This window comes from Cynocephalus volans, chromosome 1, assembly GCF_027409185.1.
Source record: "Cynocephalus volans isolate mCynVol1 chromosome 1, mCynVol1.pri, whole genome shotgun sequence".
NCBI lineage: Eukaryota > Metazoa > Chordata > Mammalia > Dermoptera > Cynocephalidae > Cynocephalus > Cynocephalus volans.
In genome coordinates, this window is record NC_084460.1 from 145,322,936 (window position 1) to 145,347,366 (window position 24,431).

Genomic DNA, 24,431 nt, shown 5'->3' on the forward strand with positions numbered 1-24,431 from the left:
GCTCCCACCTGAGGTGTAGCTCCACCTCTGCCGTGGCTGTCTGGCTTACGTGGAAGCAGGTGCTGGATGAGCTGATTCTTAGATTAATTGACTCCGCTTGCTGAGCCCCCAGGATCCCTCACACAGGCCTTGGCTTCTGTAAGACAAGCTTCAGGTTCTTTTTCAGACTCTGGTAGAGACTCTGAATATGCCTACCTACACCCAGTTTATACCATACATCCAGGCCACCTCCCATGAATTGAGTTATCACTGTTGGATCGGGGCTGTTCTCGGTGAAATGTGACTCTTTCAAAAATTCAGAGTTCAAGAAGAGGAGTTAATCAATTGCCCTTTATCTTTCTACTTCCCACCCTTTCTTTCATGCAGCTATAATCTGGCCTGGAGCTAAGAATAGTCTATAATAATAGTCAATAATTTTATTAAGCAGTTACTGGAATAAATATAACAAGATCCACTATATCCTAATGGCAGAAAAGAATTTAATTTCAATCTTTCTGTTTTTATATATGGGATGGTATACGAGAATATGAGAGGAGAGTGTGTATGTGATCAGTTGGAAGTGGAGTGAAGGTCCCTGAGACCCCTCTCTGTCCTACTCACATCCTCTCACTCTGGACGGGGCATGTTACCATCTTTTACAGACAAAGTCACTGCCTGATGGAACTGGTGATCTGGTCTCTCTTGAATGAGAGAGGGCCTGGGTGCCCTCCAAGGCCGTCTAAGGCTGTTCTGCCTCTCTCAGCTCTCTTTAATGATGTGGTTACCCTCAGGGTCTCTGTTACGTCCTCCGTCTACATATACCAGCCCACCTTCTGCTATGCAGACGCCTCATCCCTTGCAGGAGTCAGTCTGCTCGCTGCTTTCAGTCACTGCAGGAATTTCTAGGTAATGGTCATTCAGTGTGACAGTGAGGAGAAGACTTCAATGCTAAACTGTGACTATCTCCTGCCTACACACTTCAAGGGACCAAGTTTACTTTGAGGTAGTCAGATAAGGAAGGAGCAGAGCCAGAAATGTTTCCTTTCCAGTCCCCTAAATTGGAATTGAGACAAAAGACCCTCTCCGCTAAGTCTACTTGTAATGGGCAGAATAATGCCCCTCTCACAGATGTCCACATTTTAGTCCCCAGAACCTGTGACTATGTTAGTTTACCTGGCAAAGTACTTAATGTTCCTATGGAATTAAGGTTTTTAATCAGCTGGTTTAAAATAGAGATATCAGGAGCTGGTTGGTGAGCTCAGTTGGTTAGAGCATGTTGTTGATAACACCAAGGTTCAAGGTTCAATCCCTATATTGACCAGCTGCTAAATAAAATAAAGTAGATCATCTTGGATTATCTGAGTGAGCCCAATGTAAACACAAGGAGCCTTAAAGTGGAAGAGGGAGGCTGAGCGTCAGGATGAAAGGAAGACCTGTGGGAACAGGGCACCCCTTCTGCACTGACTTCCAGAAAATGGTTCTCCGTTCCTCCCTGAGGACACCGTGTTGGATGAGAGGAGTTTGAGAGAAGAATGAACCAAGCTGTATCCTTCCCCTCCCCTGTCAGCCCTGGAGGGAAAGGGCATTTTCTTTTTCACCTTTGGAAGACGTTGTGGGTCTGTCTTTAAATGGTTAACAAAAAAAAAAAAAAAAAATTATATATATAAAAAAAAAACCATAGGCACAGAGAGATGGAGGAAGGGCCCATGAGCCAAAGTATGTGGGGGCCCTCTAGAAGCTGTAAAAGAAAAGGAAACAAATTCTCTTCCGGAGCCTACAGAAAGAAATGCAGCCCCACCAACACCTTGACTACAGCCCAGTGAGATTCATGTCAGATTTCTGCACTCCAGGACTACCATAATACATTTGTGTTGTTTAAACCACTAAGTTTATAGTAATTTGTTACAACATCAACAGAAAACACACTATCCCGTGCCTACCTAAATTGCCTCTCCCCTTTCCGAATCCCCATCCTCTCCAAAGGGGGAAATTAAAACCCACACCTGATTCTTACCGACCACTGCCATCTTCTGATTTTTCTCATAATCTCCCCAGGAGAGAATAAATGGACTTTGCCCCCTATTACTGCATCATCAATTCCTGCTTCTGACAGAGAAGCTAGCTTAAGTTCTTCTAGTCAAAGTCAGAAAGACCAGAAAAAGTCAGTCCCCAAAACCTAGTGAAAGATGTACAGATACCAAAGAAGGACATAAATGATTTAAAAGTCTACTCATAAGGCAAGTACTAGCATTTTCCCACCTCAAAAATCATGAAAAAAAATACGTTATAGCAGGAAATAAAATTTTGATTGTTTAATATTTGCAATAATATTGTCCCAATTGACTATACAACCTCCTGTGGCTGCTCTCTTCCTGGGGTGTTGAGAGGATGACAGCCCTGCTCTGTATAAATTTGGCTGAGAAAAGCATATAGAATGTAGTACACTGCTGGGTCACACCATAATTTAGTAGGGATTTCTCTTAAAATAATAAAGGTTCATAGGTGACAGAAAAGTCACCTATGAACTGTATTGACATGCAGCAGTCATATAGCACACTGAAGAAAACGGAGAAAGTTTTGCCACTGGGATTGATGAGGCTTGACGGAGATAAGAAATTCTACAGAGATTCTGCAACCACAGGGAGTGACCTGCTCAGAATGGACGCCACACAGCAGAAGGCACAGCTCAGATGCAGTGAGAGAACCAAGTTCTAAGGAAACTGAGCCCAAAACAAACTGTGCCTGAGGCAAGTCTGCCCCACCTTGATTGGATTATTGGGTTATAGAACTTAAGAAATTGCTATTTCTTTAAATTAAAAAAAAAAAAAAAAACAGGCAGGGGCGAAAGGAACGTATGTGTATGGGAAAAACTTTTGTTTTCTTTACAGTATCTATTAGGAATAAGTAATCAAGTCAGAAGCCCAAAGCGTGACCACTCACAAAAGGGCCAGACAGAAAACAAACACTTTCAGTAAGGAGAGAAATCAACTTAATTTATTTAATTGACAGCTGACCAAGGACATCTGCTATATCAAGTAGTGATCAATTTCAGAAAAAAACCCTATTCACATTACATGTGTGTGTCACAAATGAGATTCTCAGTAGGATTATTTAATAAATTAAAAGTAGAAGTTTTGGAAGAACTCAGAAACATTCTAATTATATTGCGGAAATTTACTTTACATTACTATAGCATTTTATCAGCACCACACTCTCCCAATGTTACTAACACGTTTTAGTTGTTACATTTATATATCTTTCAATGAAGGCAATAAAAGTATGTCATTTTCAAAAATTACTTATAATCCCCACAGAAATATTCATTTTAAATATTTTAAGAGAATATATGTTGTCATATTTAGTCTAACAATATTATTTTAATTTACATACTGTTTGGATCATTGTAAATATCTATTGAAGAGAAAATTTGAAAAAGGCCTTGCTCAAGAATTATTTAGTAGTGCATCAATACTTTTTTAAAACAAGGATTTCTACAGGCTGAATCTTTCCTTAAAAGAATATAAGTAAAAGAGTTTTAAAATGTTTACATCTGGAAAACAAGGGTTCATTTATTTTTTTTTTTATTTTTATTTTTTTTGCTATTTATAAATTTTATTTTGTCGATATACATTGTAGCTGATTATTGCTCCCCATCACCAAAACCTCCCTCCCTTCTCCCTCCCCCCTCCCCCCCAACAATGTCCTTTCTGTTTGCTTGTTGTATCAACTTCAAATAATTGTTGTTGTTATATCTTCTTCCCCCCCCCCCGGTTTGTGTGTGTGTGTGTGTGTGTGTGTGTGTGAATTTATATATTAATTTTTAGCTCCCTCCAATAAGTGAGAACATGTGGTATTTCTCTTTCTGTGCCTGACTTGTTTCACTTAATATAATTCTCTCAAGGTCCATCCATGTTGTTGCAAATGGCAGTATTTCATTCGTTTTTATAGCTGAGTAGTATTCCATTGTGTAGATGTACCACATTTTCCGTATCCACTCATCTGATGATGGGCATTTGGGCTGGTTCCAACTCTTGGCTATTGTAAAGAGTGCTGCGATGAACATTGGGGAACAGGTATACCTTCGACTTGATGATTTCCATTCCTCTGGGTATATTCCCAACAGTGGGATGGCTGGGTCGTATGGTAGATCTATTTGCAATTGTTTAAGGAACCTCCATACCATTTTCCATAGAGGCTGCACCATTTTGCAGTCCCACCAACAATGTATGAGAGTTCCTTTTTCTCCGCAGCCTCGCCAGCATTTATCGTTCACAGTCTTTTGGATTTTAGCCATCCTAACTGGGGTTAGATGGTATCTCAATGTGGTTTTGATTTGCATTTCCCGGATGCTGAGTGATGTTGAGCATTTTTTCATATGTCTGTTGGCCATTTGGATATCTTCCTTAGAGAAATGCCTACTTAGCTCTTTTGCCCATTTTTTAATTGGGTTGCTTGTTTTCTTCTTGTAAAGTTGTTTGAGTTCCTTATATATTCTGGATATTAATCCTTTGTCAGATGTATATTTTGCAAATATTTTCTCCCACTCTGTTGGTTGTCTTTTAACTCTTTTAATTGTTTCTTTTGCTGTGCAGAAGCTTTTTAGTTTGATATAATCCCATTTGTTTATTTTTCCTTTGGTTGCCCGTGCTTTTGGGGTCGTATTCATGAAGTCTGTGCCCAGTCCTATTTCCTGAAGTGTTTCCCCTATGTTTTCTTTAAGAAGTTTTATTGTCTCAGGGTGTATATTTAAATCCTTAATCCATTTTGAGTTGATTTTAGTATACGGTGAGAGGTATGGATCTAGTTTCATTCTCCTGCATATCGATATCCAGTTTTCCCAGCACCACTTGCTGAAGAGGCAGTCCCTTCCCCAGTGAATAGGCTTGGTGCCTTTGTCAAAGATCAGATGGCAGTAAGTGTGTGGGTTGATTTCTGGATTCTCTATTCTATTCCATTGGTCAGTGTGTCTGTTTTTATGCCAGTACCATACTGTTTTGGTTATTATAGCTTTGTAGTATAGCTTAAAGTCAGGTAGTGTTATGCCTCCAGCTTTATTTTTTTTGCTGAGCATTGCTTTGGCTATTCGTGGTCTTTTATTGTTCCATATAAATGTCTGAATAGTTTTTTCCATTTCTGAGAAAAATGTCTTTGGAATTTTGATGGGGATTGCATTGAATTTGTATATCACTTTGGGTAGTATGGACATTTTCACTATGTTGATTCTTCCAATCCAAGAGCATGGAATATCTTTCCATCTTCTTGTATCCTCTCTAATTTCTCTCAGCAGTGGTTTGTAGTTCTCATTATAAGATTTTTCACCTCCTTGGTTAACTCAATTCCTAAGTATTTTATTTTTATGGTGGCTATTGTAAATGGGCAGGCTTTCTTGATTTCTCCTTCTGCATGTTCACTATTGGAGAAAATAAATGCTACTGATTTTTGTGTGTTGATTTTGTATCCTGCTACTGTGCTAAAATCATTTATCAATTCCAACAGTTTTTTTGTAGAGGTTTTAGGCTGTTCGATATATAGGATCATGTCATCTGCAAACAGGGACAGTTTGACTTCATCTTTTCCAATCTGGATGCCCTTTATTTCCTTCTCTTCTCTGATTGCTCTGGCTAGTACTTCCAACACTATGTTGAATAGGAGTGGTGAGAGTGGGCATCCTTGTCTAGTGCCTGTTCTTAAAGGAAAAGCTTTCAGCTTTTCCCCATTCAGGATGATATTGGCAGTGGGTTTGTCATATATGGCTTTAATTATGTTGAGATACTTTCCCTCTATACCTAACTTATAGAGGGTCTTTGTCATGAATGAGTGCTGAACTTTATCAAATGCTTTTTCAGCGTCTATAGAGATGATCATATGGTCCTTGTGTTTGAGTTTATTAATATGGTGTATCACATTTATTGATTTGCGTATGTTGAACCAACCTTGCATCCCTGGGATGAATCCCACTTGATCGTGATGAATAATTTTTCGTATGTGTTGCTGTATTCTGTTTGCTAGTATTTTAGTGAGGATTTTTGCATCTATATTCATCAAGGATATCGGCCTGTAGTTTTCTTTTTTGGTTATATCTTTACCTGGTTTTGGTATCAGGATGATGTTTGCTTCATAGAATGAGTTTGGGAGATTTGCGTCCGTTTCAATCTTTTGGAATAGTTTGTAAAGAATCGGTGTCAATTCCTCTTTGAATGTTTGGTAAAATTCTGCTGTGAATCCATCTGGTCCTGGGCTTTTCTTTGTTGGGAGCCTTCTGATAACAGCTTCAATCTCCTTTATTGTTATTGGTCTGTTCAGATTTTCTACGTCTTCACGGTTCAGTTTTGGGAGCTTGTGTGTGTCCAGAAATTTATCCATTTCCTCCAGATTTTCAAATTTGTTGGCGTACAGTTGTTTATAGTAGTCTCGAATGATTCCTTGTATTTCAGATGAATCAGTTGTAATATCGCCTTTTTCATTTCTAATTTTTGTTATTTGAGTCTTCTCTCTTCTTTTTTTTGTTAGCCATGCTAATGGTTTGTCAATTTTATTTATCTTTTCAAAAAACCAACTTTTTGATTCATTGATCTTTTGAATTGTTTTTTGGTTTTCAATTTCATTCAGTTCTGCTCTGATCTTAATGATTTCTTTCCGTCTGCTAACTTTAGGATTGGATTGTTCTTGTTTTTCTAGTTCTTTAAGGTGAAGTGTTAGGTTGTTCACTTGCCATCTTTCCATTCTTCTGAAGTGAGCATTTAATGCAATAAATTTTCCCCTCAATACTGCTTTTGCAGTATCCCACAGGTTTTGGTATGATGTATCATTGTTTTCATTAGTTTCAATAAACTTTTTGATTTCCTGCTTGATTTCTTCTTGGACCCATATGTCATTAAGTAGAATGCTGTTTAATTTCCATGTGTTTGTATAGTTTCCAGAGTTTTGTTTGTTATTAATTTCTAGTTTTAATCCATTGTGGTCTGAGAAGATACATGGGATAATTCCAATTTTTTTGAATTTATTGAGACTTGATTTGTGACCTAATATGTGATCTATCCTGGAGAATGATCCATGTGCTGATGAGAAGAATGAATATTCTGAGGTTGTTGGGTGGAATGTTCTGTAGATATCTGCCAATTCCAATTGGTCTAGAGTCTTGTTTAGATCTTGTGTTTCTCTACTGATTCTTTGCCTAGATGATCTGTCTAATATTGACAGTGGAGTGTTCAGGTCCCCTGCTATTATGGGATTAGTGTCTATTTCCTTCTTTAGGTCTAATAGAGTTTGTTTTATAAATCTGGCTGCTCCAACATTGGGTGCGTACATATTTATGATTGTTATGTCTTCTTGATGGATCAGTCCTTTTATCATTAAGTAGTGTCCCTCATTGTCTCTTTTTATGGTTTTTAGTTTAAAGTCTATTTTGTCAGATATAAGAATAGCCACTCCAGCTCGTTTTTCTTTTCTGTTTGCATGGTAAATCTTTTTCCATCCTTTCACTCTTAGTCTGTGTGAATCTTTATGGGTGAGGTGGGTCTCTTGTAGGCAGCATAAGTTGGGTCCTGCTTTTTGATCCAGTCAGCCAGTCTGTGTCTTTTAATTGGGGAATTTAAGCCTTTAACATTAAGAGTTGTTATTGAAAGGTGTTGATTTATTCCTAGCATTTTATTGGTTGTTTGGTTGTCTTAGGTGTCTTTTGTTCCTTGCTTTCTGATTTACTGTTTGGTTTCTTTGTTTGTTGGTTCCTTAGGTTGTAGATAGTGTTTTTGTTAGCTTGTTTTCTCTTCATGAATGCCATTTTTATTGTACTAGCGGGTTTTGATTTTTCTTGGGTTTTTATGGCAGTGGTAGTTATTTTTCAGGAACCAAACCCAGTACTCCCTTGAGGATTTCTTGTAAGGGTGGTCTTGTGGTAGTGAACTCCCGCAGTTTTTGTTTGTCTGAGAAATATACTATTTGCCCCTCATTTCGGAAGGATAGCCTTGCAGGGTAGAGTATTCTTGGCTGGCAATCTTTGTCTTTTAGTATTTTGAAAATATCATCCCATTCCTTTCTAGCTTTTAGGGTTTGTGATGAAAAGTCTGATGTTAACCTGATTGGGGCTCCCTTATAGGTGATTTGACGCTTCTCTCTTGCAGCTTTTAAGATTCTCTCTTTGTCTCTGAGTTTTGCCAATTTGACTATGACATGTCTTGGAGAAGGCCTTTTTGGGTTGAATACGTTTGGAAATCGTTGAGCTTCCTGGATCTGAAGATCAGTGATTTTTCCTATACCTGGGAAGTTTTCTGCCACTATTTTGTTGAATATGTTTTCAATGGAATCTCCATTTTCCTCCCCTTCTGGAATACCCATGACTCGGATATTTGAGCGCTTGAGGTTGTCTGATATCTCTCTCAGATTTTCTTCCATGTCCTTGATTCTTTTTTCTTTCTTTTTGTCTGCTTGTGTTATTTCAAACAGCCCATCTTCAAGTTGAGAGGTTCTCTCTTCAACTTCGACAAGCCTGCTGGTTAAACTCTCCGTTGTGTTTTTTATTTCGCTGAATAACTTCTTCAGTTCAGCAAGTTCTGCTACATTTTTTTTCAGGACATTGATTTCCTTGTATATTTCCTCTTTCAGATCCTGTATACTTTTCCTCATTTCATCATGATGTCTAGCTGAGTTTTCTTGTATCTCATTCAGTTTCCTTAGAATTATCACTCGAAATTCCTTGTCAGTTATTTCAAGGGCTTCTTGTTCTATAGGATCTAGAGTATGAGATTTATTAACTTTTGGTGGTGTACTTTCTTGATTTTTTGTATTTCTGGTGTCTTTTTATTGGTGTTTATTCACTGTGGCAGGGGGTTTCACAGTCCACCGGTTTAAGACTAATGACTAACTAGGATGTTGCTGTGGTTGACAATTTGGTATGGCTCCCGCTGTGACTGCTCAGTTGGCCTCTAGTGTCTTGTGTGTGTGGTTGCCTCGGGTCTTGGGCTTCTCCGGGGAGCCACCTTTCTGGTCAGCTTGTACTCTGCTGGGCTGGTGGATCACGTACCACAGGGTGTGTGATCTCTGTTGAGCTTTCACTTTCTGTACAGGACTTCTCCCCGTTCCGTGTGCTCTGGCCCAGGCTGTTAGATCGTGCAGTGGCGACCCCACCGGGTGTGTGGTTCCTGTCGAGTCTCCGCCTCCCTGGCCGCACGTCTCCCCCCTCTGTGTACACTGTGCTGGGCTGGGGCGTGTCTTCTGCACCCCTCGTCTATCAGCTGGGCCTTCAAGACCCTGCTCAGCACCGCCTCGCCCAGGAAGTCTACCAGGTTTCTGCTAGGCACAGACGACCGGTCTCTCTGGGTGCCTTTGTAGCACTGTGTAGATCTTTCTCGGGTCTTGTTCACCTTTGTATCCCGCCGGTATAAACCGAGTCTAGTGCCCGCCTGCAGCCTGCTCTCCGGCAGGTTCAAGCGGACCTGGGAACTCTCCTACCACACTATTCCCAACCAGAAATTCGTTAGGCTTTTTTCCAAACTGGTGGTCGCAGAGATGGTATCTGCCTCCCAGTAACAGGAAGTTTACCGGGGCGGAGTCCAGGGTGTGGTGGAGTGACAGTCGGCCCTCCCGTACTTCCTAGCCCTCCCAAGACTGGTCGGGATGCCCCACACCCCCAGCCCTGCCAGAGAACCGCGGAGGGAGTGGGAGAGGAGGTCGGCCCGCAGGGTCCGGAAAGCCCCGCGCCAGGCCAAGCAAATGGGCTCAGTGATGGCCGAGCAGGGCGGAGCTGCCCGCACCTGGGAAAATGGAGGCAGCACTGGGGCAGTGACTGGCCTGGTGGTGCAGGCGGAAGCCGCGTGGGCATCCACCCCCCCGAACAGAGCTGTGCCAGGGATCACTCACAGTGCTGTGCCAGGTCGGGCGCTCGCTCTGTCTCTGGTTTGTTGCCTTCCGTGTTCTCGGCGCTGCCGCCTCGGGCTGTTCAGTCGCGGCGCCGCTCGGGCGCTCCCAGGAATCTTCTTTAATGCCGGTCTGAAACCTCGAATCCTGAATAGGGCAGCTGGCCGCCTTCTTCAGCGCGGCCCCGGTCTCCGGGATCCTGGCTGCATCCACAGCAGCCCTGGCGCCGTGTTCCCTGTTTCAAGACTCACTTTTGCAGCTAAGAATCAGTTCTTTTCCTGCTCCACACTTCAAAGCTGTTGCCTGTAAATGAGGCAGCCTCTCCTGCCGGGGGCAAAGTGGCGTTGAGCCCCCACGACCGGCCAGCAGCAGCAGTCCTCCCTTAAGAGATGGCCAGAGGAAGGTCCACAAGTTTCCCGGCTGCCTGAGGCCCAGTGGCCACCTTTTCCACCTCAGCTACTCCGCGCCAGCCGCCGCAGCCGCCGCCATCTTGACTCAATCACCCTTATTTTCCAAGGGTTCATTTATGTTACAAAGGATTGGCAATTTGGTGATTGCAGTTTTCAGTTTTATTCTTAAGTATGGATTGTAAACAAATAAGTGGAGTCAGTCTTTAAAGTGCTTATTAACTATCTTGATGATCATAATTAATAACTAAAACAAGCATATCTAGTATAAATATTTTTATTCATTCATTTAACAATATATTAGGTCCCTACTATGTGCAAAACACAAGACTGGATAGTATAATTTATTTAAACAGAGAGAAAATGAAAAGAATCATGGAAGTTTTCCTGAAAAAATTTTATTACTTTATCGCTTTTCTCAGTGCACCTAAAACTTCTTTGTTTCTTAGGCTGTAAATAAAGGGGTTTAGCAGGGGAATTATAATAGTGTAGAACAGTGCATACATTTTATCCTGGTATTTATCTCGGCCAGACCCAGGACGTACATGCATGAAGAAGAGCGTGCCATAGAACAAGGAGACAGAGAGCAGATAGGCACAGCGTGTGGAGAAGGCTTTGCTTCTGCCTTTCTCAGGCTTCTTTTTCAGGATGGCATAGAGGACACGGTTATAAGAAACTATGATGGTCATAAAAGTAAAAGCTTGTATAAAAGTAGCAAAAATAAAAAGTACTAATGCATTAATAGAAGTGTCAGTACAAGAAATTGTATATAGTAACAAGATCTCACAGGAGAGATGATGTATTATATTGGACCTGCAGAAGGTTAATCTAAACAATAATTCTACATGAATTATGGGATATAGAAAACCAATTGCATATGAAATACTTATCAACCATGTGCAGAGTATGCTGAACATCACCACTGGGTAAAGTAAGGGGTTACCTATGGCTACATAGCGGTCATAGGACATTGCTACCAGAAGGAAACATTCTGTGTTTGCACTAGAAGCAAAAATATAAAACTGGGTGATGCACTCAGCCAGAGGTATCATATGATACTCAGATAAAAAATTTACAAGCCACTTGGGAGTCACCGAGGATGAAGACCAATCATCTGCAAAGGCTAAACTGCCAAGGAACAAGTACATGGGGGTGTGAAGGTGAGGGTCCCTCCAGATGACAGCAATCAGTCCAAGGTTGCCCACCATGGTGATGAGGTAGACCACGAAGAACACCAGGAACAGGGGCAGCTGCAGCTCTGGATGATCTGTTAGTCCTGTGAGGACAAACTCCGTAACCTGTGTCTTGTGTGAATCATATTTACTCAGACTGATCACTGCAATGAGAGAGTTAATAAATAAAAATATTAATCAAGGTTCATGTGAAATAACATTGGTATCCCATTGCAATTCCTGTGTTTCAGTTGTTCCTTACTAAACAAGTATAAAGGTAAAGTGTTTCTACTTTTAGCACACAAATAGGATTATTAAATATATTACAAATAATTTTGAGATGTAAAGTTTTTTAAAGAATATTACTTGAATGGCTATGGAGGAGGGTGTAGATGCCAACTTACCGGTCCTATAACCTGTCACATAAATACCTTAGAAGTGAATGTATTAACAGTGAAGTATTATATAGAATTAAGAATAAATTTTTCACAGTCTACTTATATTTTATGCTAAGACTTCAGAAAATGAGTCTCTGGTTTATGTTCTAAAGTGTTTTCTCACTTTCTCAGGAACATTCACATTTATTTTGCAAAAAATAAAAATTACCTCTAAAGGGGACCTTCAAAAAGTTAATGGGAAAGATATATTATGAAAAACAATGCATTAATTTCAAAATTTTTTGCACCAAAATAAACGTGCACCAACTTGTTATAATATGTTTGAACAGGACTACTATGAGGCCCTAAGAAGGATATCAATTTCAAAAGAGTCCCTATCAGAGCAACATGAATTCTGCTAAAATTGAAGCAAGTATAAACATCAAATTTATGGTGAAGCTTGGGTGGAAGAGTGATGAAATCACTGATGAAAACTTTATGGGGACAATGCCCCCAAGGAAATCAGCAATCTACAGGTGGATAACGCATTTTAAGAAGAGACAAGATGGTGAAGATGAAGCCCACAGCTGCAGACCATTCACATCAATATGCAAGAAAAAAACTAATCTGGTGTGTGCCCTAGTTGAAGAGGATCATCAATTTACAACAGAAACAATACCCAATACCATAGACAACTCAATTGGTTCAGTTTACACAATTTTGACTGAAAAATTAAAGTTGAGCTAATTTTTTGTTCAATGGATACCAAAAGCATTGTGCCTAGATGAGCTGCAGACAAGAGCAGAGCTTTCAATGGATTGCTGAAACAAGTCAGAACAAGATTTTGAAGCATTTCTTCAAAGATTCATAGAAGAAGATGAAACATGGCTTTACCAGTATGATCCTGAAGACAAAGCACAATCAAAGCAATGGCTACCAAGAAGCAGAAGTGGTCCAGTCAAAGAAAAAGCAGGACCGGTCAAGAGCAAGGGTCATGGCAACAGTTTTGGAGGGATGCTCAAGGCATTTTTCTTGTTGACTTTCTGGAGAGCCAAAGAACGATAATATCTGTTTATTTCCGGAGTGTTTGAAGAAAGTTAGCCAAAGCTTTAGTAGAAAAATACTCAGGAAAGCTTCACCAGAGAGTCCTCAACAACAACAAGGCTCTTGCTTATTCCTGTCATCAAACAAGGGCAATTGTATGAGAATTTTGATTGGAAATCATTAGGCATCCACCTTACAGTCTTGATTGGCTCTTTCTGATTTCTTTTTGTTTCCTAATCTTAAGAAAATCTTTTTTTTTTCTTCAGTTAATAATGTAAAAAAGATGGCATTGACATGGCTAAATTTCCAGGATCCTCAGTTCTTTAGGGATGGACTAAATGGCCGGTATCATCATTTACAAGTGTCTTGAACTTGATGGAACTTACTTTGAGAGATAAAGTTTATAATTTTTTACTTTTATCTTTTCATTTAATTTTCTACTAACCTTTTGAAGTCCCCTTATATATCTGGTATTAAAGATATATCTCATTCTTTCCTCCAAGTCATTAATGGGTTGATAACAGGACAGCAAGTTAAAATCCCATTTTCACTGTTTTCTATCCGTTAGCATTATGTTAGCTAGTTATATTTTCCTCAAAATCACCCCCAAAGTTCTAATCTACTCATTTGATTATACATTCCTCAAAACCCACCATGTTTCTCTTTAAAAATTTTCTCCAAAAATCCCACATGTAAACACAATTTATTCACTTCATCCACAAATATTTATTTAGTACCTCTCAAGTTAGAGCAATGCCATTCTGAACTCAGGCACACATAGACCTGTATGTAACTCTGCTGTAAAGCCTGCGATGCTACAATGACCCCTATTTTAAGAATAGGGAAAAAACAAAGACACTACCCAGCTTATTTGCAGATTTGAGATACATCTAAGAGCTATCATTAAATATGCCAATGTAGACAATTATCATCCAGTTATCTAAGGTTATCTCTTAATAACAGTATTTCAGAGGCAAATAATTTTCACTCAAAAATAAGGCACAATATGGAAAATTTAAGAAGGATGAGGTTGATGAAAATGCAATTTTGACAAGAATAATCTTTGAAAAGTAAAAATGTGTAAAATAATTAAAATATTTTATGTGAGGTTACTTCAAAAAGTTTGTGGATAAATGGATTTAAAAGAATACAAATCTTGCCATGAACTTATTGAAGATCCCTCTTATAGAAAGGCACCTAGAGTTTTGGAGTTTTTTCTCCCTTAAATAGAAAGGGAATAGAAAAACAAAATAGTCACTTGAGGTTTTTATTACTTCCAAAGTGCACCTACTGAGAGACTGGTAATGTTTGCAGTAATCATTGAGTATGAATACTGTGGTCAAATGACCAAAAGTTCCACATTAGCTTTATTTTACATCTACCAAGCATACAATAACGAAGCATGATTCTCTGCAGGTGTGGTGAACTGTTCTGCATTATTTCCAGGAAGTACTACATAAAACAAGAAACACATGAGGAGAAAGACCTAGACTCCCCTTAGAAGCCCCATTATCTCCACGATCCTTACTTATTATTAAATCTTCATGATTTGGGGAGGTTTCCAAAGTAAAGGTCAGAATAATTTTTACTTTTTGAAATCACTGATAAAATACTAAATAGATTGGATATAAAACTCATTATTATTCTGATGGAGAAAACATTAACTGAAACATACCAAAATTTTAGAAGATTTGAGTTTTAATTCCATCTCTAAATTTCTACGTGATTATGCCAAAACCACTTTATTAACCTTGTTTTAAGGTTTGCATCTGTAAAGCATTGGGTTTTCCAAGGTACATCTCCACCCACAGTCTGTGAGACTGTGACTCTTTTCTGCTAGTTAATAGACAGCATAGCACAGTGGTTAAGTATCACATGAGTTCTAATCTTCATTCTACAAATATATAGCTTTATACCCATAAAGATTCAGAGGAATTTAGCGAAATGTTTATTTAGCTTTTCAGTTCAGGATTGCTTTCTCTTCCATTTGTACATAAATCACGTGAAAAAAATTTTCAGATATTTTGACAACTCATGAGAATCTCTTAGCACTGAAATACAACTTTTAATGATGAAAAAATGACAATAAAATAAAAGGTTGATTCTCACCCAATTCTTATATGAAGATGTAGTGATGCATAAAATATAAATTTTCATGGAAAACACTTAAGGTACAAGAATGAAGATACCAAAGACAATTGTTCCTATTAATTTTCCATATTAATTGTTCCATATTAATTTACTTTAAGAAACATCATTTGGAAGGAATGATACATATTTCTCCCATCTTCTAACCTCTTTGTGATGATCATACTGAAATTTCCTCAGTGCCCCCAAAAGATTCCCTGTAGGATAAAGTCATCTACTGGGCATTGAAGAGTAATTAGCAAATGACTTCTGACATACTCATCTCCACCTATTATTTTTACAGCTTTTTTTTCTTCTAAAAACAAAAACATTACAGTTTAATTGTAGAAAAACTTTAAAAATGTAGAAAAGCACAAAGAAAACAAATTGCTGTAATCTCACTAATCATTGATAAATACAGTTAACTTTTGGGTGTATATTCCCCCGCGTTTTACCCATGCGTCTACCTGTATCTGTGTGTATTTATATATGTTTAAAAATGAAATTATGGTACTATAATACGTAATCTTTCATAAACTGCTTTTAAATTAATAACATGTCACTTATTTTTTATGTTTATCTTTTAATTCCATTTTCCTTGAATTTTTTGAAGTCCCCTCACACACTGAAAACTACAATATATTGTTGAAGAGAATTAAAGAAGGACTAAATAAATGGAAATATACATCATGTTTACATATCAAAAATCCCAATATTTCTAAAAATGCCAGTTTACCCCAAATTGATAGATTTAATGCAATCCCAATCAAACTTTTTTGATAGAAATTCCTTTTGTTTTATTTTTTAATTGATGTGTAATAATTGTACATATTTATGGGGTACAGAATAATATTTTGATACATATATACACTGATGATCAAGACAGTTTAATTATCATATCAATTACCACAAACATTTATCATTCTTTGTGATGAGAACATTTGAACTTCTATCTTCTAGACATTTAAAAATATACAACAAATTATTGTTCATTATAGACATTTAGCACTCCTAAATTTATTTATTCTAAATAGAATACTAGAAATTATTCTTACCTAGCTGTAATTTTGTATCTTTTAACTAACCTCTCCTTATCCCACTACCCCACTACCCTCCCAGTCTCTAGTAACCTCATTTTTACTCTCTACTTCTGTAAGCTTATTTCTTTTAGTTCTTACATACAAATGAGCACATGCAGTGTTTATCTTTCTGTGCCTGACTTATTTCACTTAACATAATGTCTTTCAGGCTCATTCATGTTGCTGCAAATAACATGATTTCATTCTTTCTTTGGATAAATATTATTTCATTGTGTATATGTACCACATTTTCTTTTTTTAATTTTTTTATTGAAACAATTGATTTTACATGTATACACACACACACACATATATATGTACAGCTTTAATATCAATACCTGTCTGAGTATCCAGGCTAACAAAAACTCATCAAGTTTCTATTGTTTATCTATTAGCAAGATGCTCCCATTATTTAACAGTGCCTCTAGTCTCTGTGGTCACCTGGCCTTATCCTCCCACTTTTTAGACAGTAAGTGTGTTGACTTTATTTGACTAGTAAATATAATATTTGCCACTTTCCCAGCAAAACATCTCATAGACCCATCTGTGGTTTACGTATTTGCCTCACCTCTTCTAAGTCTATTTCTCTGTGCTCTCTTAATAGGATTTCCATTTTGCTAATGCCACTAACAATCAGTCAATGCTTCTAGCCATTTTCCCTGTTTGCTTTTTTTATTAATCAATTTTACTTAACCCTAGATATTTGAAGCTACATTGTCTAAATTCTGTTGACAAGATTTGTACCCCAAACTTTGCCTCAAAAAACTTCCACTACTTATATATTCTGGATATTAATCCTTTGTCAGAGGTATATTTTGTAAATATTTTCTCCCACTCTGTTGGTTGTCTTTTAACTCTGTTAATTGTTTCTTTTGCTGTGCAGAAGCTTTTTAGTTTGATATAATCCCATTTGTTTATTTTTCCTTTGGTTGCCCGTGCTTTTGGGGTCGTATTCATGAAGTCTGTGTCCAGTCCTATTTCCTGAAGTGTTTCTCCTATGTTTTCTTTAAGAAGTTTTATTGTTTCAGGGTGTATATTTAAATCCTTAATCCATTTTGAGTTGATTTTAGTATATGGTGAGAGGTATGGATCTAGTTTCATTCTCCTGCATATGGATATCCAGTTATCCCAGCACCATTTGTACATATGACAAAGGATTAATATCCAGAATATATAAGGAACTCAAACAACTTTACAAGAAAAAAACAAGCAACCCAATTAAAAAATGGGCAAAAGAGCTAAGTAGGCATTTCTCTAAGGAAGATATCCAAATGGCCAACAGACATATGAAAAAATGCTCAACATCACTCAGCATCCGGGAAATGCAAATCAAAACCACACTGAGATACCACCTAACCCCAGTTAGGATGGCTAAAATCCAAAAGACTCTGAACGATAAATGCTGGCGAGGTTGCGGAGAAAAAGGAACTCTCATACATTGTTGGTGGGACTGCAAAATGGTGCAGCCTCTATGGAAAATGGTATGGAGGTTCCTCAAACAATTGCAGATAGATCTACCATACGACCCAGCTATCCCACTGTTGGGAATATACCCAGAGGAATGGAAATCATCAAGTCGAAGGTATACCTGTTCCCCAATGTTCATTGCAGCACTCTTTACAATAGCCAAGAGTTGGAACCAGCCCAAATGTCCATCATCAGATGAGTGGATACGGAAAATGTGGTACATCTACACAATGGAATACTACTCAGCTATAAAAACGAATGAAATATTGCCAATTGCAACAACATGGATGGACCTTGAGAGAATTATATTAAGTGAAACAAGTCAGGCACAGAAAGAGAAATACCACATGTTCTCACTTATTGGTGGGAGCTAAAAATTAATATATAAATTCACACACACACACACAAAAAAAAAAAAACGGGGGGGGGAAGAAGATATAACAACCACAATTACTTGAAGTTGATACGACAAGCAAACAGAAAAGACATTGTTGGAGGGAAGGGGGGAGGGAGGAGGGAGGGAGGTTTTGGTGATGGGGAGCAATAATCAGCCACAATGTATATTGACAAAATAAAAATAAAAATAAAAATAAAAATAAAATTAAAAAAAAAAGAAAAAAAAATCTTCCACTCCCTTAAACTAAGGATGAGTTAGCAGCCATCCCAGCACCAAAGTCTCAAAAGATCTTCCCTACTCAATATTCTAGAGGAGAGTTGTATAATCATAAGATCACTGTAATAGATTTCAAGTGTACAATGACAATCAAACTCATTTACCCAATGTTTATTTAGCCAAGTTTATTACCCGAGGTTATTTGATTTTAAGCAGAAATACCAAACAGGTAAAAGAGCAGCTTGCAGAGCAGCAGCATTACAGAGGCCCTGCATGCACAGATACAACTTCCCAATTCTTGATCACTGAATGTAAACTAATATAAGTACAATCAGATCAGCACAGAGAAGGTGCAGGGTCAAGGGTCTCTGAGCTTAAGTAGCTTGCTTGTCACCTAGGACCTAGAGGGATGTTTACCTTGCCTCCATTTTTCAGTACAGCTGCATTCCATAAAATACAGGTCATATAGTAAACAATTTTGACAACTGGTGCAATATTCTTAGGAAATTTTCAGATCAGCACTCCATTCAGACCAATCCCAGAATTTATTCTGAATTGATGCATATCTCAAGCTGATCCTGCAAGATTGTCTAAATGTAGCTTCCTTAGGGGGCTCTCGAACTGGAGGAAAAGACTACAATTCAACTGTTATCCCTTTCTTTCTGAGATAATATAATAAAATAGCTGGGATTTTTGTAGAGGATTCATAAAGCAAACGTACTTCACAGGGCCTGGTTTTCCAAAGCCTTGCAGTTTCACATATTGACCTTGCAAAGGACAAGAAATTTTCCTCAGGCCATAAAGTCTCTGGTGTAACATAAAGATTTGTACCACAACAAGGTTGCTGGCTCAAAGACAGACTAGTTACTGATTGATATGTATAGATACTGGGAAGCCCCTGTAGGGAGAAAGAATGTCTGCTAAGATCAAGCTTTTGTTGATAGGACCACTTAATTGCCTTAATAGAATGTCATCTGACTTGTTTCTCTGAACGTTACCAGCCTATATTGTTAAACTATAACCCCACCTATGTCTCTTCGTATAACTTCCTGGGGTGGAAAATAAATGCAGGAAGAGAACCCCAATTCGGGGTTAATTTCCCAAGGAAGGGTTGCCTCTCACTTGAGGGTTCTGGGGAAGTTAACCACTTCGGGGCTGCTCACTCCTCAGAAGAGGTGGGCTTTGTGGCTCCGTCACCCAGGGGAAATAGGGTGACAAATCCATGGGGGGCAAAGCAACAGATTTTGTTAAAAATTATCCTGGAAAAATCATATATTACTTGTGCAATTATAAAGACAACAAAAGAGTGTAAAAATAACACATAAGCTGTTTTATCAAATAAAACCATATACATGAAAAAATCTATTTATTTATATTTACATAAATAACAAAATGCATTTAGGAGATTACTGTAAAAAGACCAATAATAAACTATAGAGAATGATTTTTTTTAAAGAAAATAAAAATGTTAAGGAAACTAAGACTTAGTTTACAGTTACTGCAACATAATTCTCAAAGACTATTATGATGTAGCCAAAAATTACCTACAAATATAGACAGTTTTTAAGAGTTAATAAGTTTAATAATGTGGGATATTTTTAAAAGGTATTTTGATATTGGGGACCTATTGGAATTAATCTCTCTCTCTCTCTCTCTCTCTCTCTCTCTCTCTCTCTCTCTCTCTCTCTCTCTCTCATTTTTTTTTTTTTTTTGGCTGCTGCCCAGTACAGGGATCCAACACTATGACCTCACAGTTGTAAGGATGAACTTTAACCAACTGAGGTAACTGACCAGCACTGGAGTTCAACTTAAGACTGTAAAAACAAGCTGATTTTTTCCAATAATGTGTATATGATAAACAGATTTATGTGATAAAAGATATTTATTATAGGCTTTTAGATAAAACTTTTAGTATATATTTTTTGGACTTATTGACTTGCCAAAAGCTAAAGTGTTTTAAAAATACTGTAGTAATAGGCATATTTTTATTCTTCAGCACCTTAAAATTAATTCTCATTTTGTATTACTATTTTACCTAAGAAAATATGCTGGAAAAAATCCCCAGATTTCTCAAATAATATAATTGTTTTACTAAAAGAGAAGTTGAATACTCTACATCTATATAATAAATGTAAAATTGCACCAATGAATTCTCAACAAATAATTTACTTCCAGTTCAAGTACAAGATCACTTATATATATATATATATTAAATACATATATATATATACACACACAGAATTCATTGACACAATTTTTCACTCACTCACTTGCTATGAACTAAACCAGTTTCTTACCTCTGATCTAGTCTCCTTGCCTTCTGCCCAGTTGGCTCCTGCTAAAACTGATAGGAATAGTAACACAATCACAGGCTGATCTCTGAAATTGCTTTTTATTACACTCAAATATTACTAAACTCATAAATTGTTGAATATCATGCTACGTGCAATATTCCTGATAAAAGTACTATGTGGAGCTATAAATACAAGATGTGATTAATTTTGATGCTCCACTCTTTAATTCAAGCCAACTTCTATTTTTCTTCATAATATCCACCAATTACTTTTGTATGACTTTTTTTTCCTTAACCATTGTTATGAAAATAATACCTTTCTTCTCTGGAATCTATTATACAAAAAAGCAGTTTTATTTTCATCTATCCACCAGAGTTACTGTGTATGGCAGAGAACCACAAAGCCTTGTTAATTTCCAGGCCCAAAGGGATGGGCAAGGCTCATTCATACAAAGAACTAACCATATATGCCAGTCTCAGTTAGAGCTATTTCTCAGTATTTCTCAGTAAAATTACCAATTACTACCCGTAATATTTAGAAGTCCCTAGCAAATCTTACTTTCAAAATCTAAATGCTCAGACAAAAATGGAGCAGAGTGTTTCTAAATAAACTAGTTATGGGTAATGTTTCCAAACTTTCACTGGACCCATATCAAGTAAACATAATACAAACCTGGGTTCCTTCACTCAGAGCCCACAGATCACCCTGACCACTAGCTCTCTGGTGAAACAACAGAGTAATGGCTAATCTACAGGACTTCGGATTTTTTTTTCAGTGAAAAGTAAAGGAGAAACAATTTGAAAATTGTCTGACAACTATTTATTTCTTATTTATTCTTTTCAAGGCACCTATAACCTCTTTGTTCCTCAGGCTGTAAATAAAAGGATTTAGCAGGGGAATTATTACTGTGTAAAATAAAGAATACATTTTGTCCTGATTTTCACCTGGTCCAGACCCAGGACGCACGTACATGAAAAAGAGTGTGCCATAGAACAAAGAGACAGAGAGCAGATGGGCACTGCACGTGGAGAAGGCTTTGCCTCTGCCCTGCTCAGACTTCTTTTCCAGGATGGCAAAGAGGACACAGGAGTAAGAGATGATGATAGTTATAAAAGTGAAGACTTGTATAAAGGCTGAAAATATTAAAACTAAAAGCATATTAACCATGGGATCTGTGCATGAAATTTTGAACAGTTGTAAAATTTCACAGTAGAAATAATCAATGATATTGGACCTGCAGAAAGTTAATCTAACTAAAAAACCTACATGAATCGCCGAATGCAGAACACCAATAAAATATGAAGCACCTATAAACTGAGTACAGAGCCTATTGGACATCACCACTGGATAAAGCAAAGGATTACATATGGCTACGTAGCGGTCATAGGCCATCACTACCAGGAGGAAACATTCTGTGGTTGCACTGGAACCAAAAAAGTAAAATTGGGCCATACAATCAAAGACGGATATCACATGATTCTTTGATAAAAAATTGATAAGCATCTTGGGAGTCACCGAGGATGAAGACCAAGCATCTGCAAAGGCTAAACTGCCAAGGAACAAGTACATGGGGGTGTGAAGGTGAGGGTCCCTCCAGATGACAGCAATCAGTCCAAGGTTGCCCACCATGGTGATGAGGTAGACCACGAAGAACACCAGGAACAGGGGCAGCTGCAGCCCTGGACGATCTGTTAGTCCTGTGAGAACAAACTCAGTGATGAAAGTCTTATTTTCTTCTGCCATATCTGACCTGGCCAATCACTAAAATGAAAAAATAAAGTAGAAACGGTCATAAAAGAATCATAAAAATAGTGATAGCTTTGTATGACTAACATGTTTCTAAGAGGTGCCTTTCATTTTATTAGTAGTTTCAAATTTTTACCTTCATTTGTCTATTTTATATGCATTCAAAATTCTCTATAAAAAAGATTTAAAATAATTCAACTAAAGTGACATGTAAACTTAATGCAAGTCCTTTTCAATCTAACAAGGTTTTTTAGAACTACATACACTCATCTAAAAGTTCATAGGAAAGAAAAATTTCCCATTTTCCCCAAGAAAAATATAAATGGTAAAATAGTCAAAAGTATATTAATTGATATTAAATTAAAATATAAAGCTATAATAATAGAAATACTAAGATATTGGGATAAGAATAGATGAAGGGACCAGAGCAGTAGAATAGAGAGCTCAGAAATAGATTCCAGCATATGCAGTAATGTGGCATAAGACGTATATATTATTTCAATCCAGTAGAAAAAAGGATGATTGATTTAATGGAGGATGCTGTCACTGGTGGATATTTATCTAGAATTAAATCAGGTTAGGCTACTACTTCACGCCATAGATATTTTCTAGGAAATTTAGGAGACAATAACGTATTATAAGGATTAGAGAAATCCTTATCCAAAAGAAGAAAGCCAGTATAAAAGCAGCTACTATATAATTTTAATGCATAGTAGAAGAGTATCTGACAGAGTCAAAGGTCATTTAATAGATTAAGAAATACACTTTACCATATATGTGAAAGATAGAGATTTAGGTCTATAATATAAAAATAACAATTAAAAATAGATTTCAAAGGCAATCTAAAACAATAATGAGTAAAGGTGGTAAGTAATCAAGTTTACAGAAGAATAAATCAAAATGGCTAATAAATGAAGTGAAATGATGCCCGAATTTTTATGCCATAAGTAGAGAGGGAAAGAGAGAGAGAGAGAGACCTCTCTTATCATGTATCACATTAACAGAAATTAAAAATGAATACAAATACCCACTGCAGACTGAGGTGAGAAAAGTGGTACTCTTGTATATTACTTGTGAAGATATTCGTTGCAACAGCCTTTTTGAAAAGCCCTTTTAAATAATTCCACATATACTTTTGATCCACCATTTTCTTTTATGTATATCCTAGAAATGAAAGCACTGCTACAAAAAGATAAATATACAAAGAATATCTAATGCAGTATTGTTCCAGGTGGCAAAGACCAGACACATTCACAGTACAATGGTTGGATAAATCACTGCACATTAATATAATGGAATAAAATTCAGCGATGATAAAAAGAATGATACCAATTAAATTGGAAATTACCATAATGTATAGTTATCTGAGAAGACTAAGACAAAGAGAAGGGTAAATTATATGATGTCATTCTTGTAAAACAAGCAATGCATTTTTAAATCTCTCTTTTACATGGAGAAAAATGTGGGTAATAGACACTAAGTTTATAACACTGGTTTTTCTGGTATGGTAGTAGAGGTAGGAATGAGGGAAGCAGAGAAGACGGCAAGAGGAATAAATCAAAATAAGAGTTCAACAAGAAAAGCAGCATATATATGCAATTATCCCTCGTACATACCACTACGTAATATATTTGTATGCATAATATAAATCTATATACAGATATAAAGGGGTGTGTGAAAGAATGGTCTCTAACATGTTAATAGTGCAGAAAAGAAACAAGATCAATGAAACCTGTTGTTGCCTTTTTAAGGAGATGTTCTGGCAGTAAAAATTTCAGTGTAAAATTAGGGGGGATTAATCTCTAAATGTTTGTGCCTAAATACCAGTTAAATACAGAAATAGCCATCAGAGAAATTAGCCTATTCTTTTGAATATCATCAAATGGGGAAGACTTTTGAGCACTGAGAGTAGATGTGAGGTTTTTTTAGTACTCCAAAGTTATCTGTAATCATATATGATATAGCTTCAAATAGAACAACAGGGCTTTTAGGAGTTTTTTGTCTGTTTGCTTTTCTTTTTTTGTAATTTCAGAAATGTTCATATTAAGTTTATTCCGGTATGCTTAATTTTTTGTCATGCAAACATTTAGTGTTTGCATGATGGAGATTGGTTTGTTTTCATGATTTATAAATAGTCTCTAAAAGAAACCCCAAAGAAGTTTTCTCATAAATATAGTTCCTTCTAGATTACCTTGAAAAGAAAAATAAATACATCGAAGTATACATATTATTATGGTATTTCTATGTATGAAAAAACATTTTCATAATTTTATA

The 24,431-nt window shown here is 37.1% G+C and overlaps 2 protein-coding genes across 2 annotated transcripts; both read right to left on the reverse strand.

Annotated features, from left to right (window-relative positions):
* Positions 1-10,639: 10,639 nt before the first annotated feature.
* On the reverse strand, positions 10,640-12,971 carry LOC134388789 (olfactory receptor 5AC1-like). Its single transcript, XM_063112096.1, has 2 exons — positions 12,948-12,971; positions 10,640-11,536 (listed from the first exon to the last, which is right to left on the reverse strand). The coding sequence occupies exons 1-2, from the start codon at positions 12,969-12,971 to the stop codon at positions 10,640-10,642; spliced, it is 921 nt and encodes a 306-aa protein (XP_062968166.1).
* Positions 12,972-21,230: 8,259 nt separating this feature from the next.
* Positions 21,231-22,154, reverse strand: LOC134387177 (olfactory receptor 5AC1-like). The gene has a single exon (XM_063109538.1). It carries the CDS (start codon positions 22,152-22,154, stop codon positions 21,231-21,233), a length of 924 nt encoding a protein of 307 aa, XP_062965608.1.
* Positions 22,155-24,431: the final 2,277 nt, after the last annotated feature.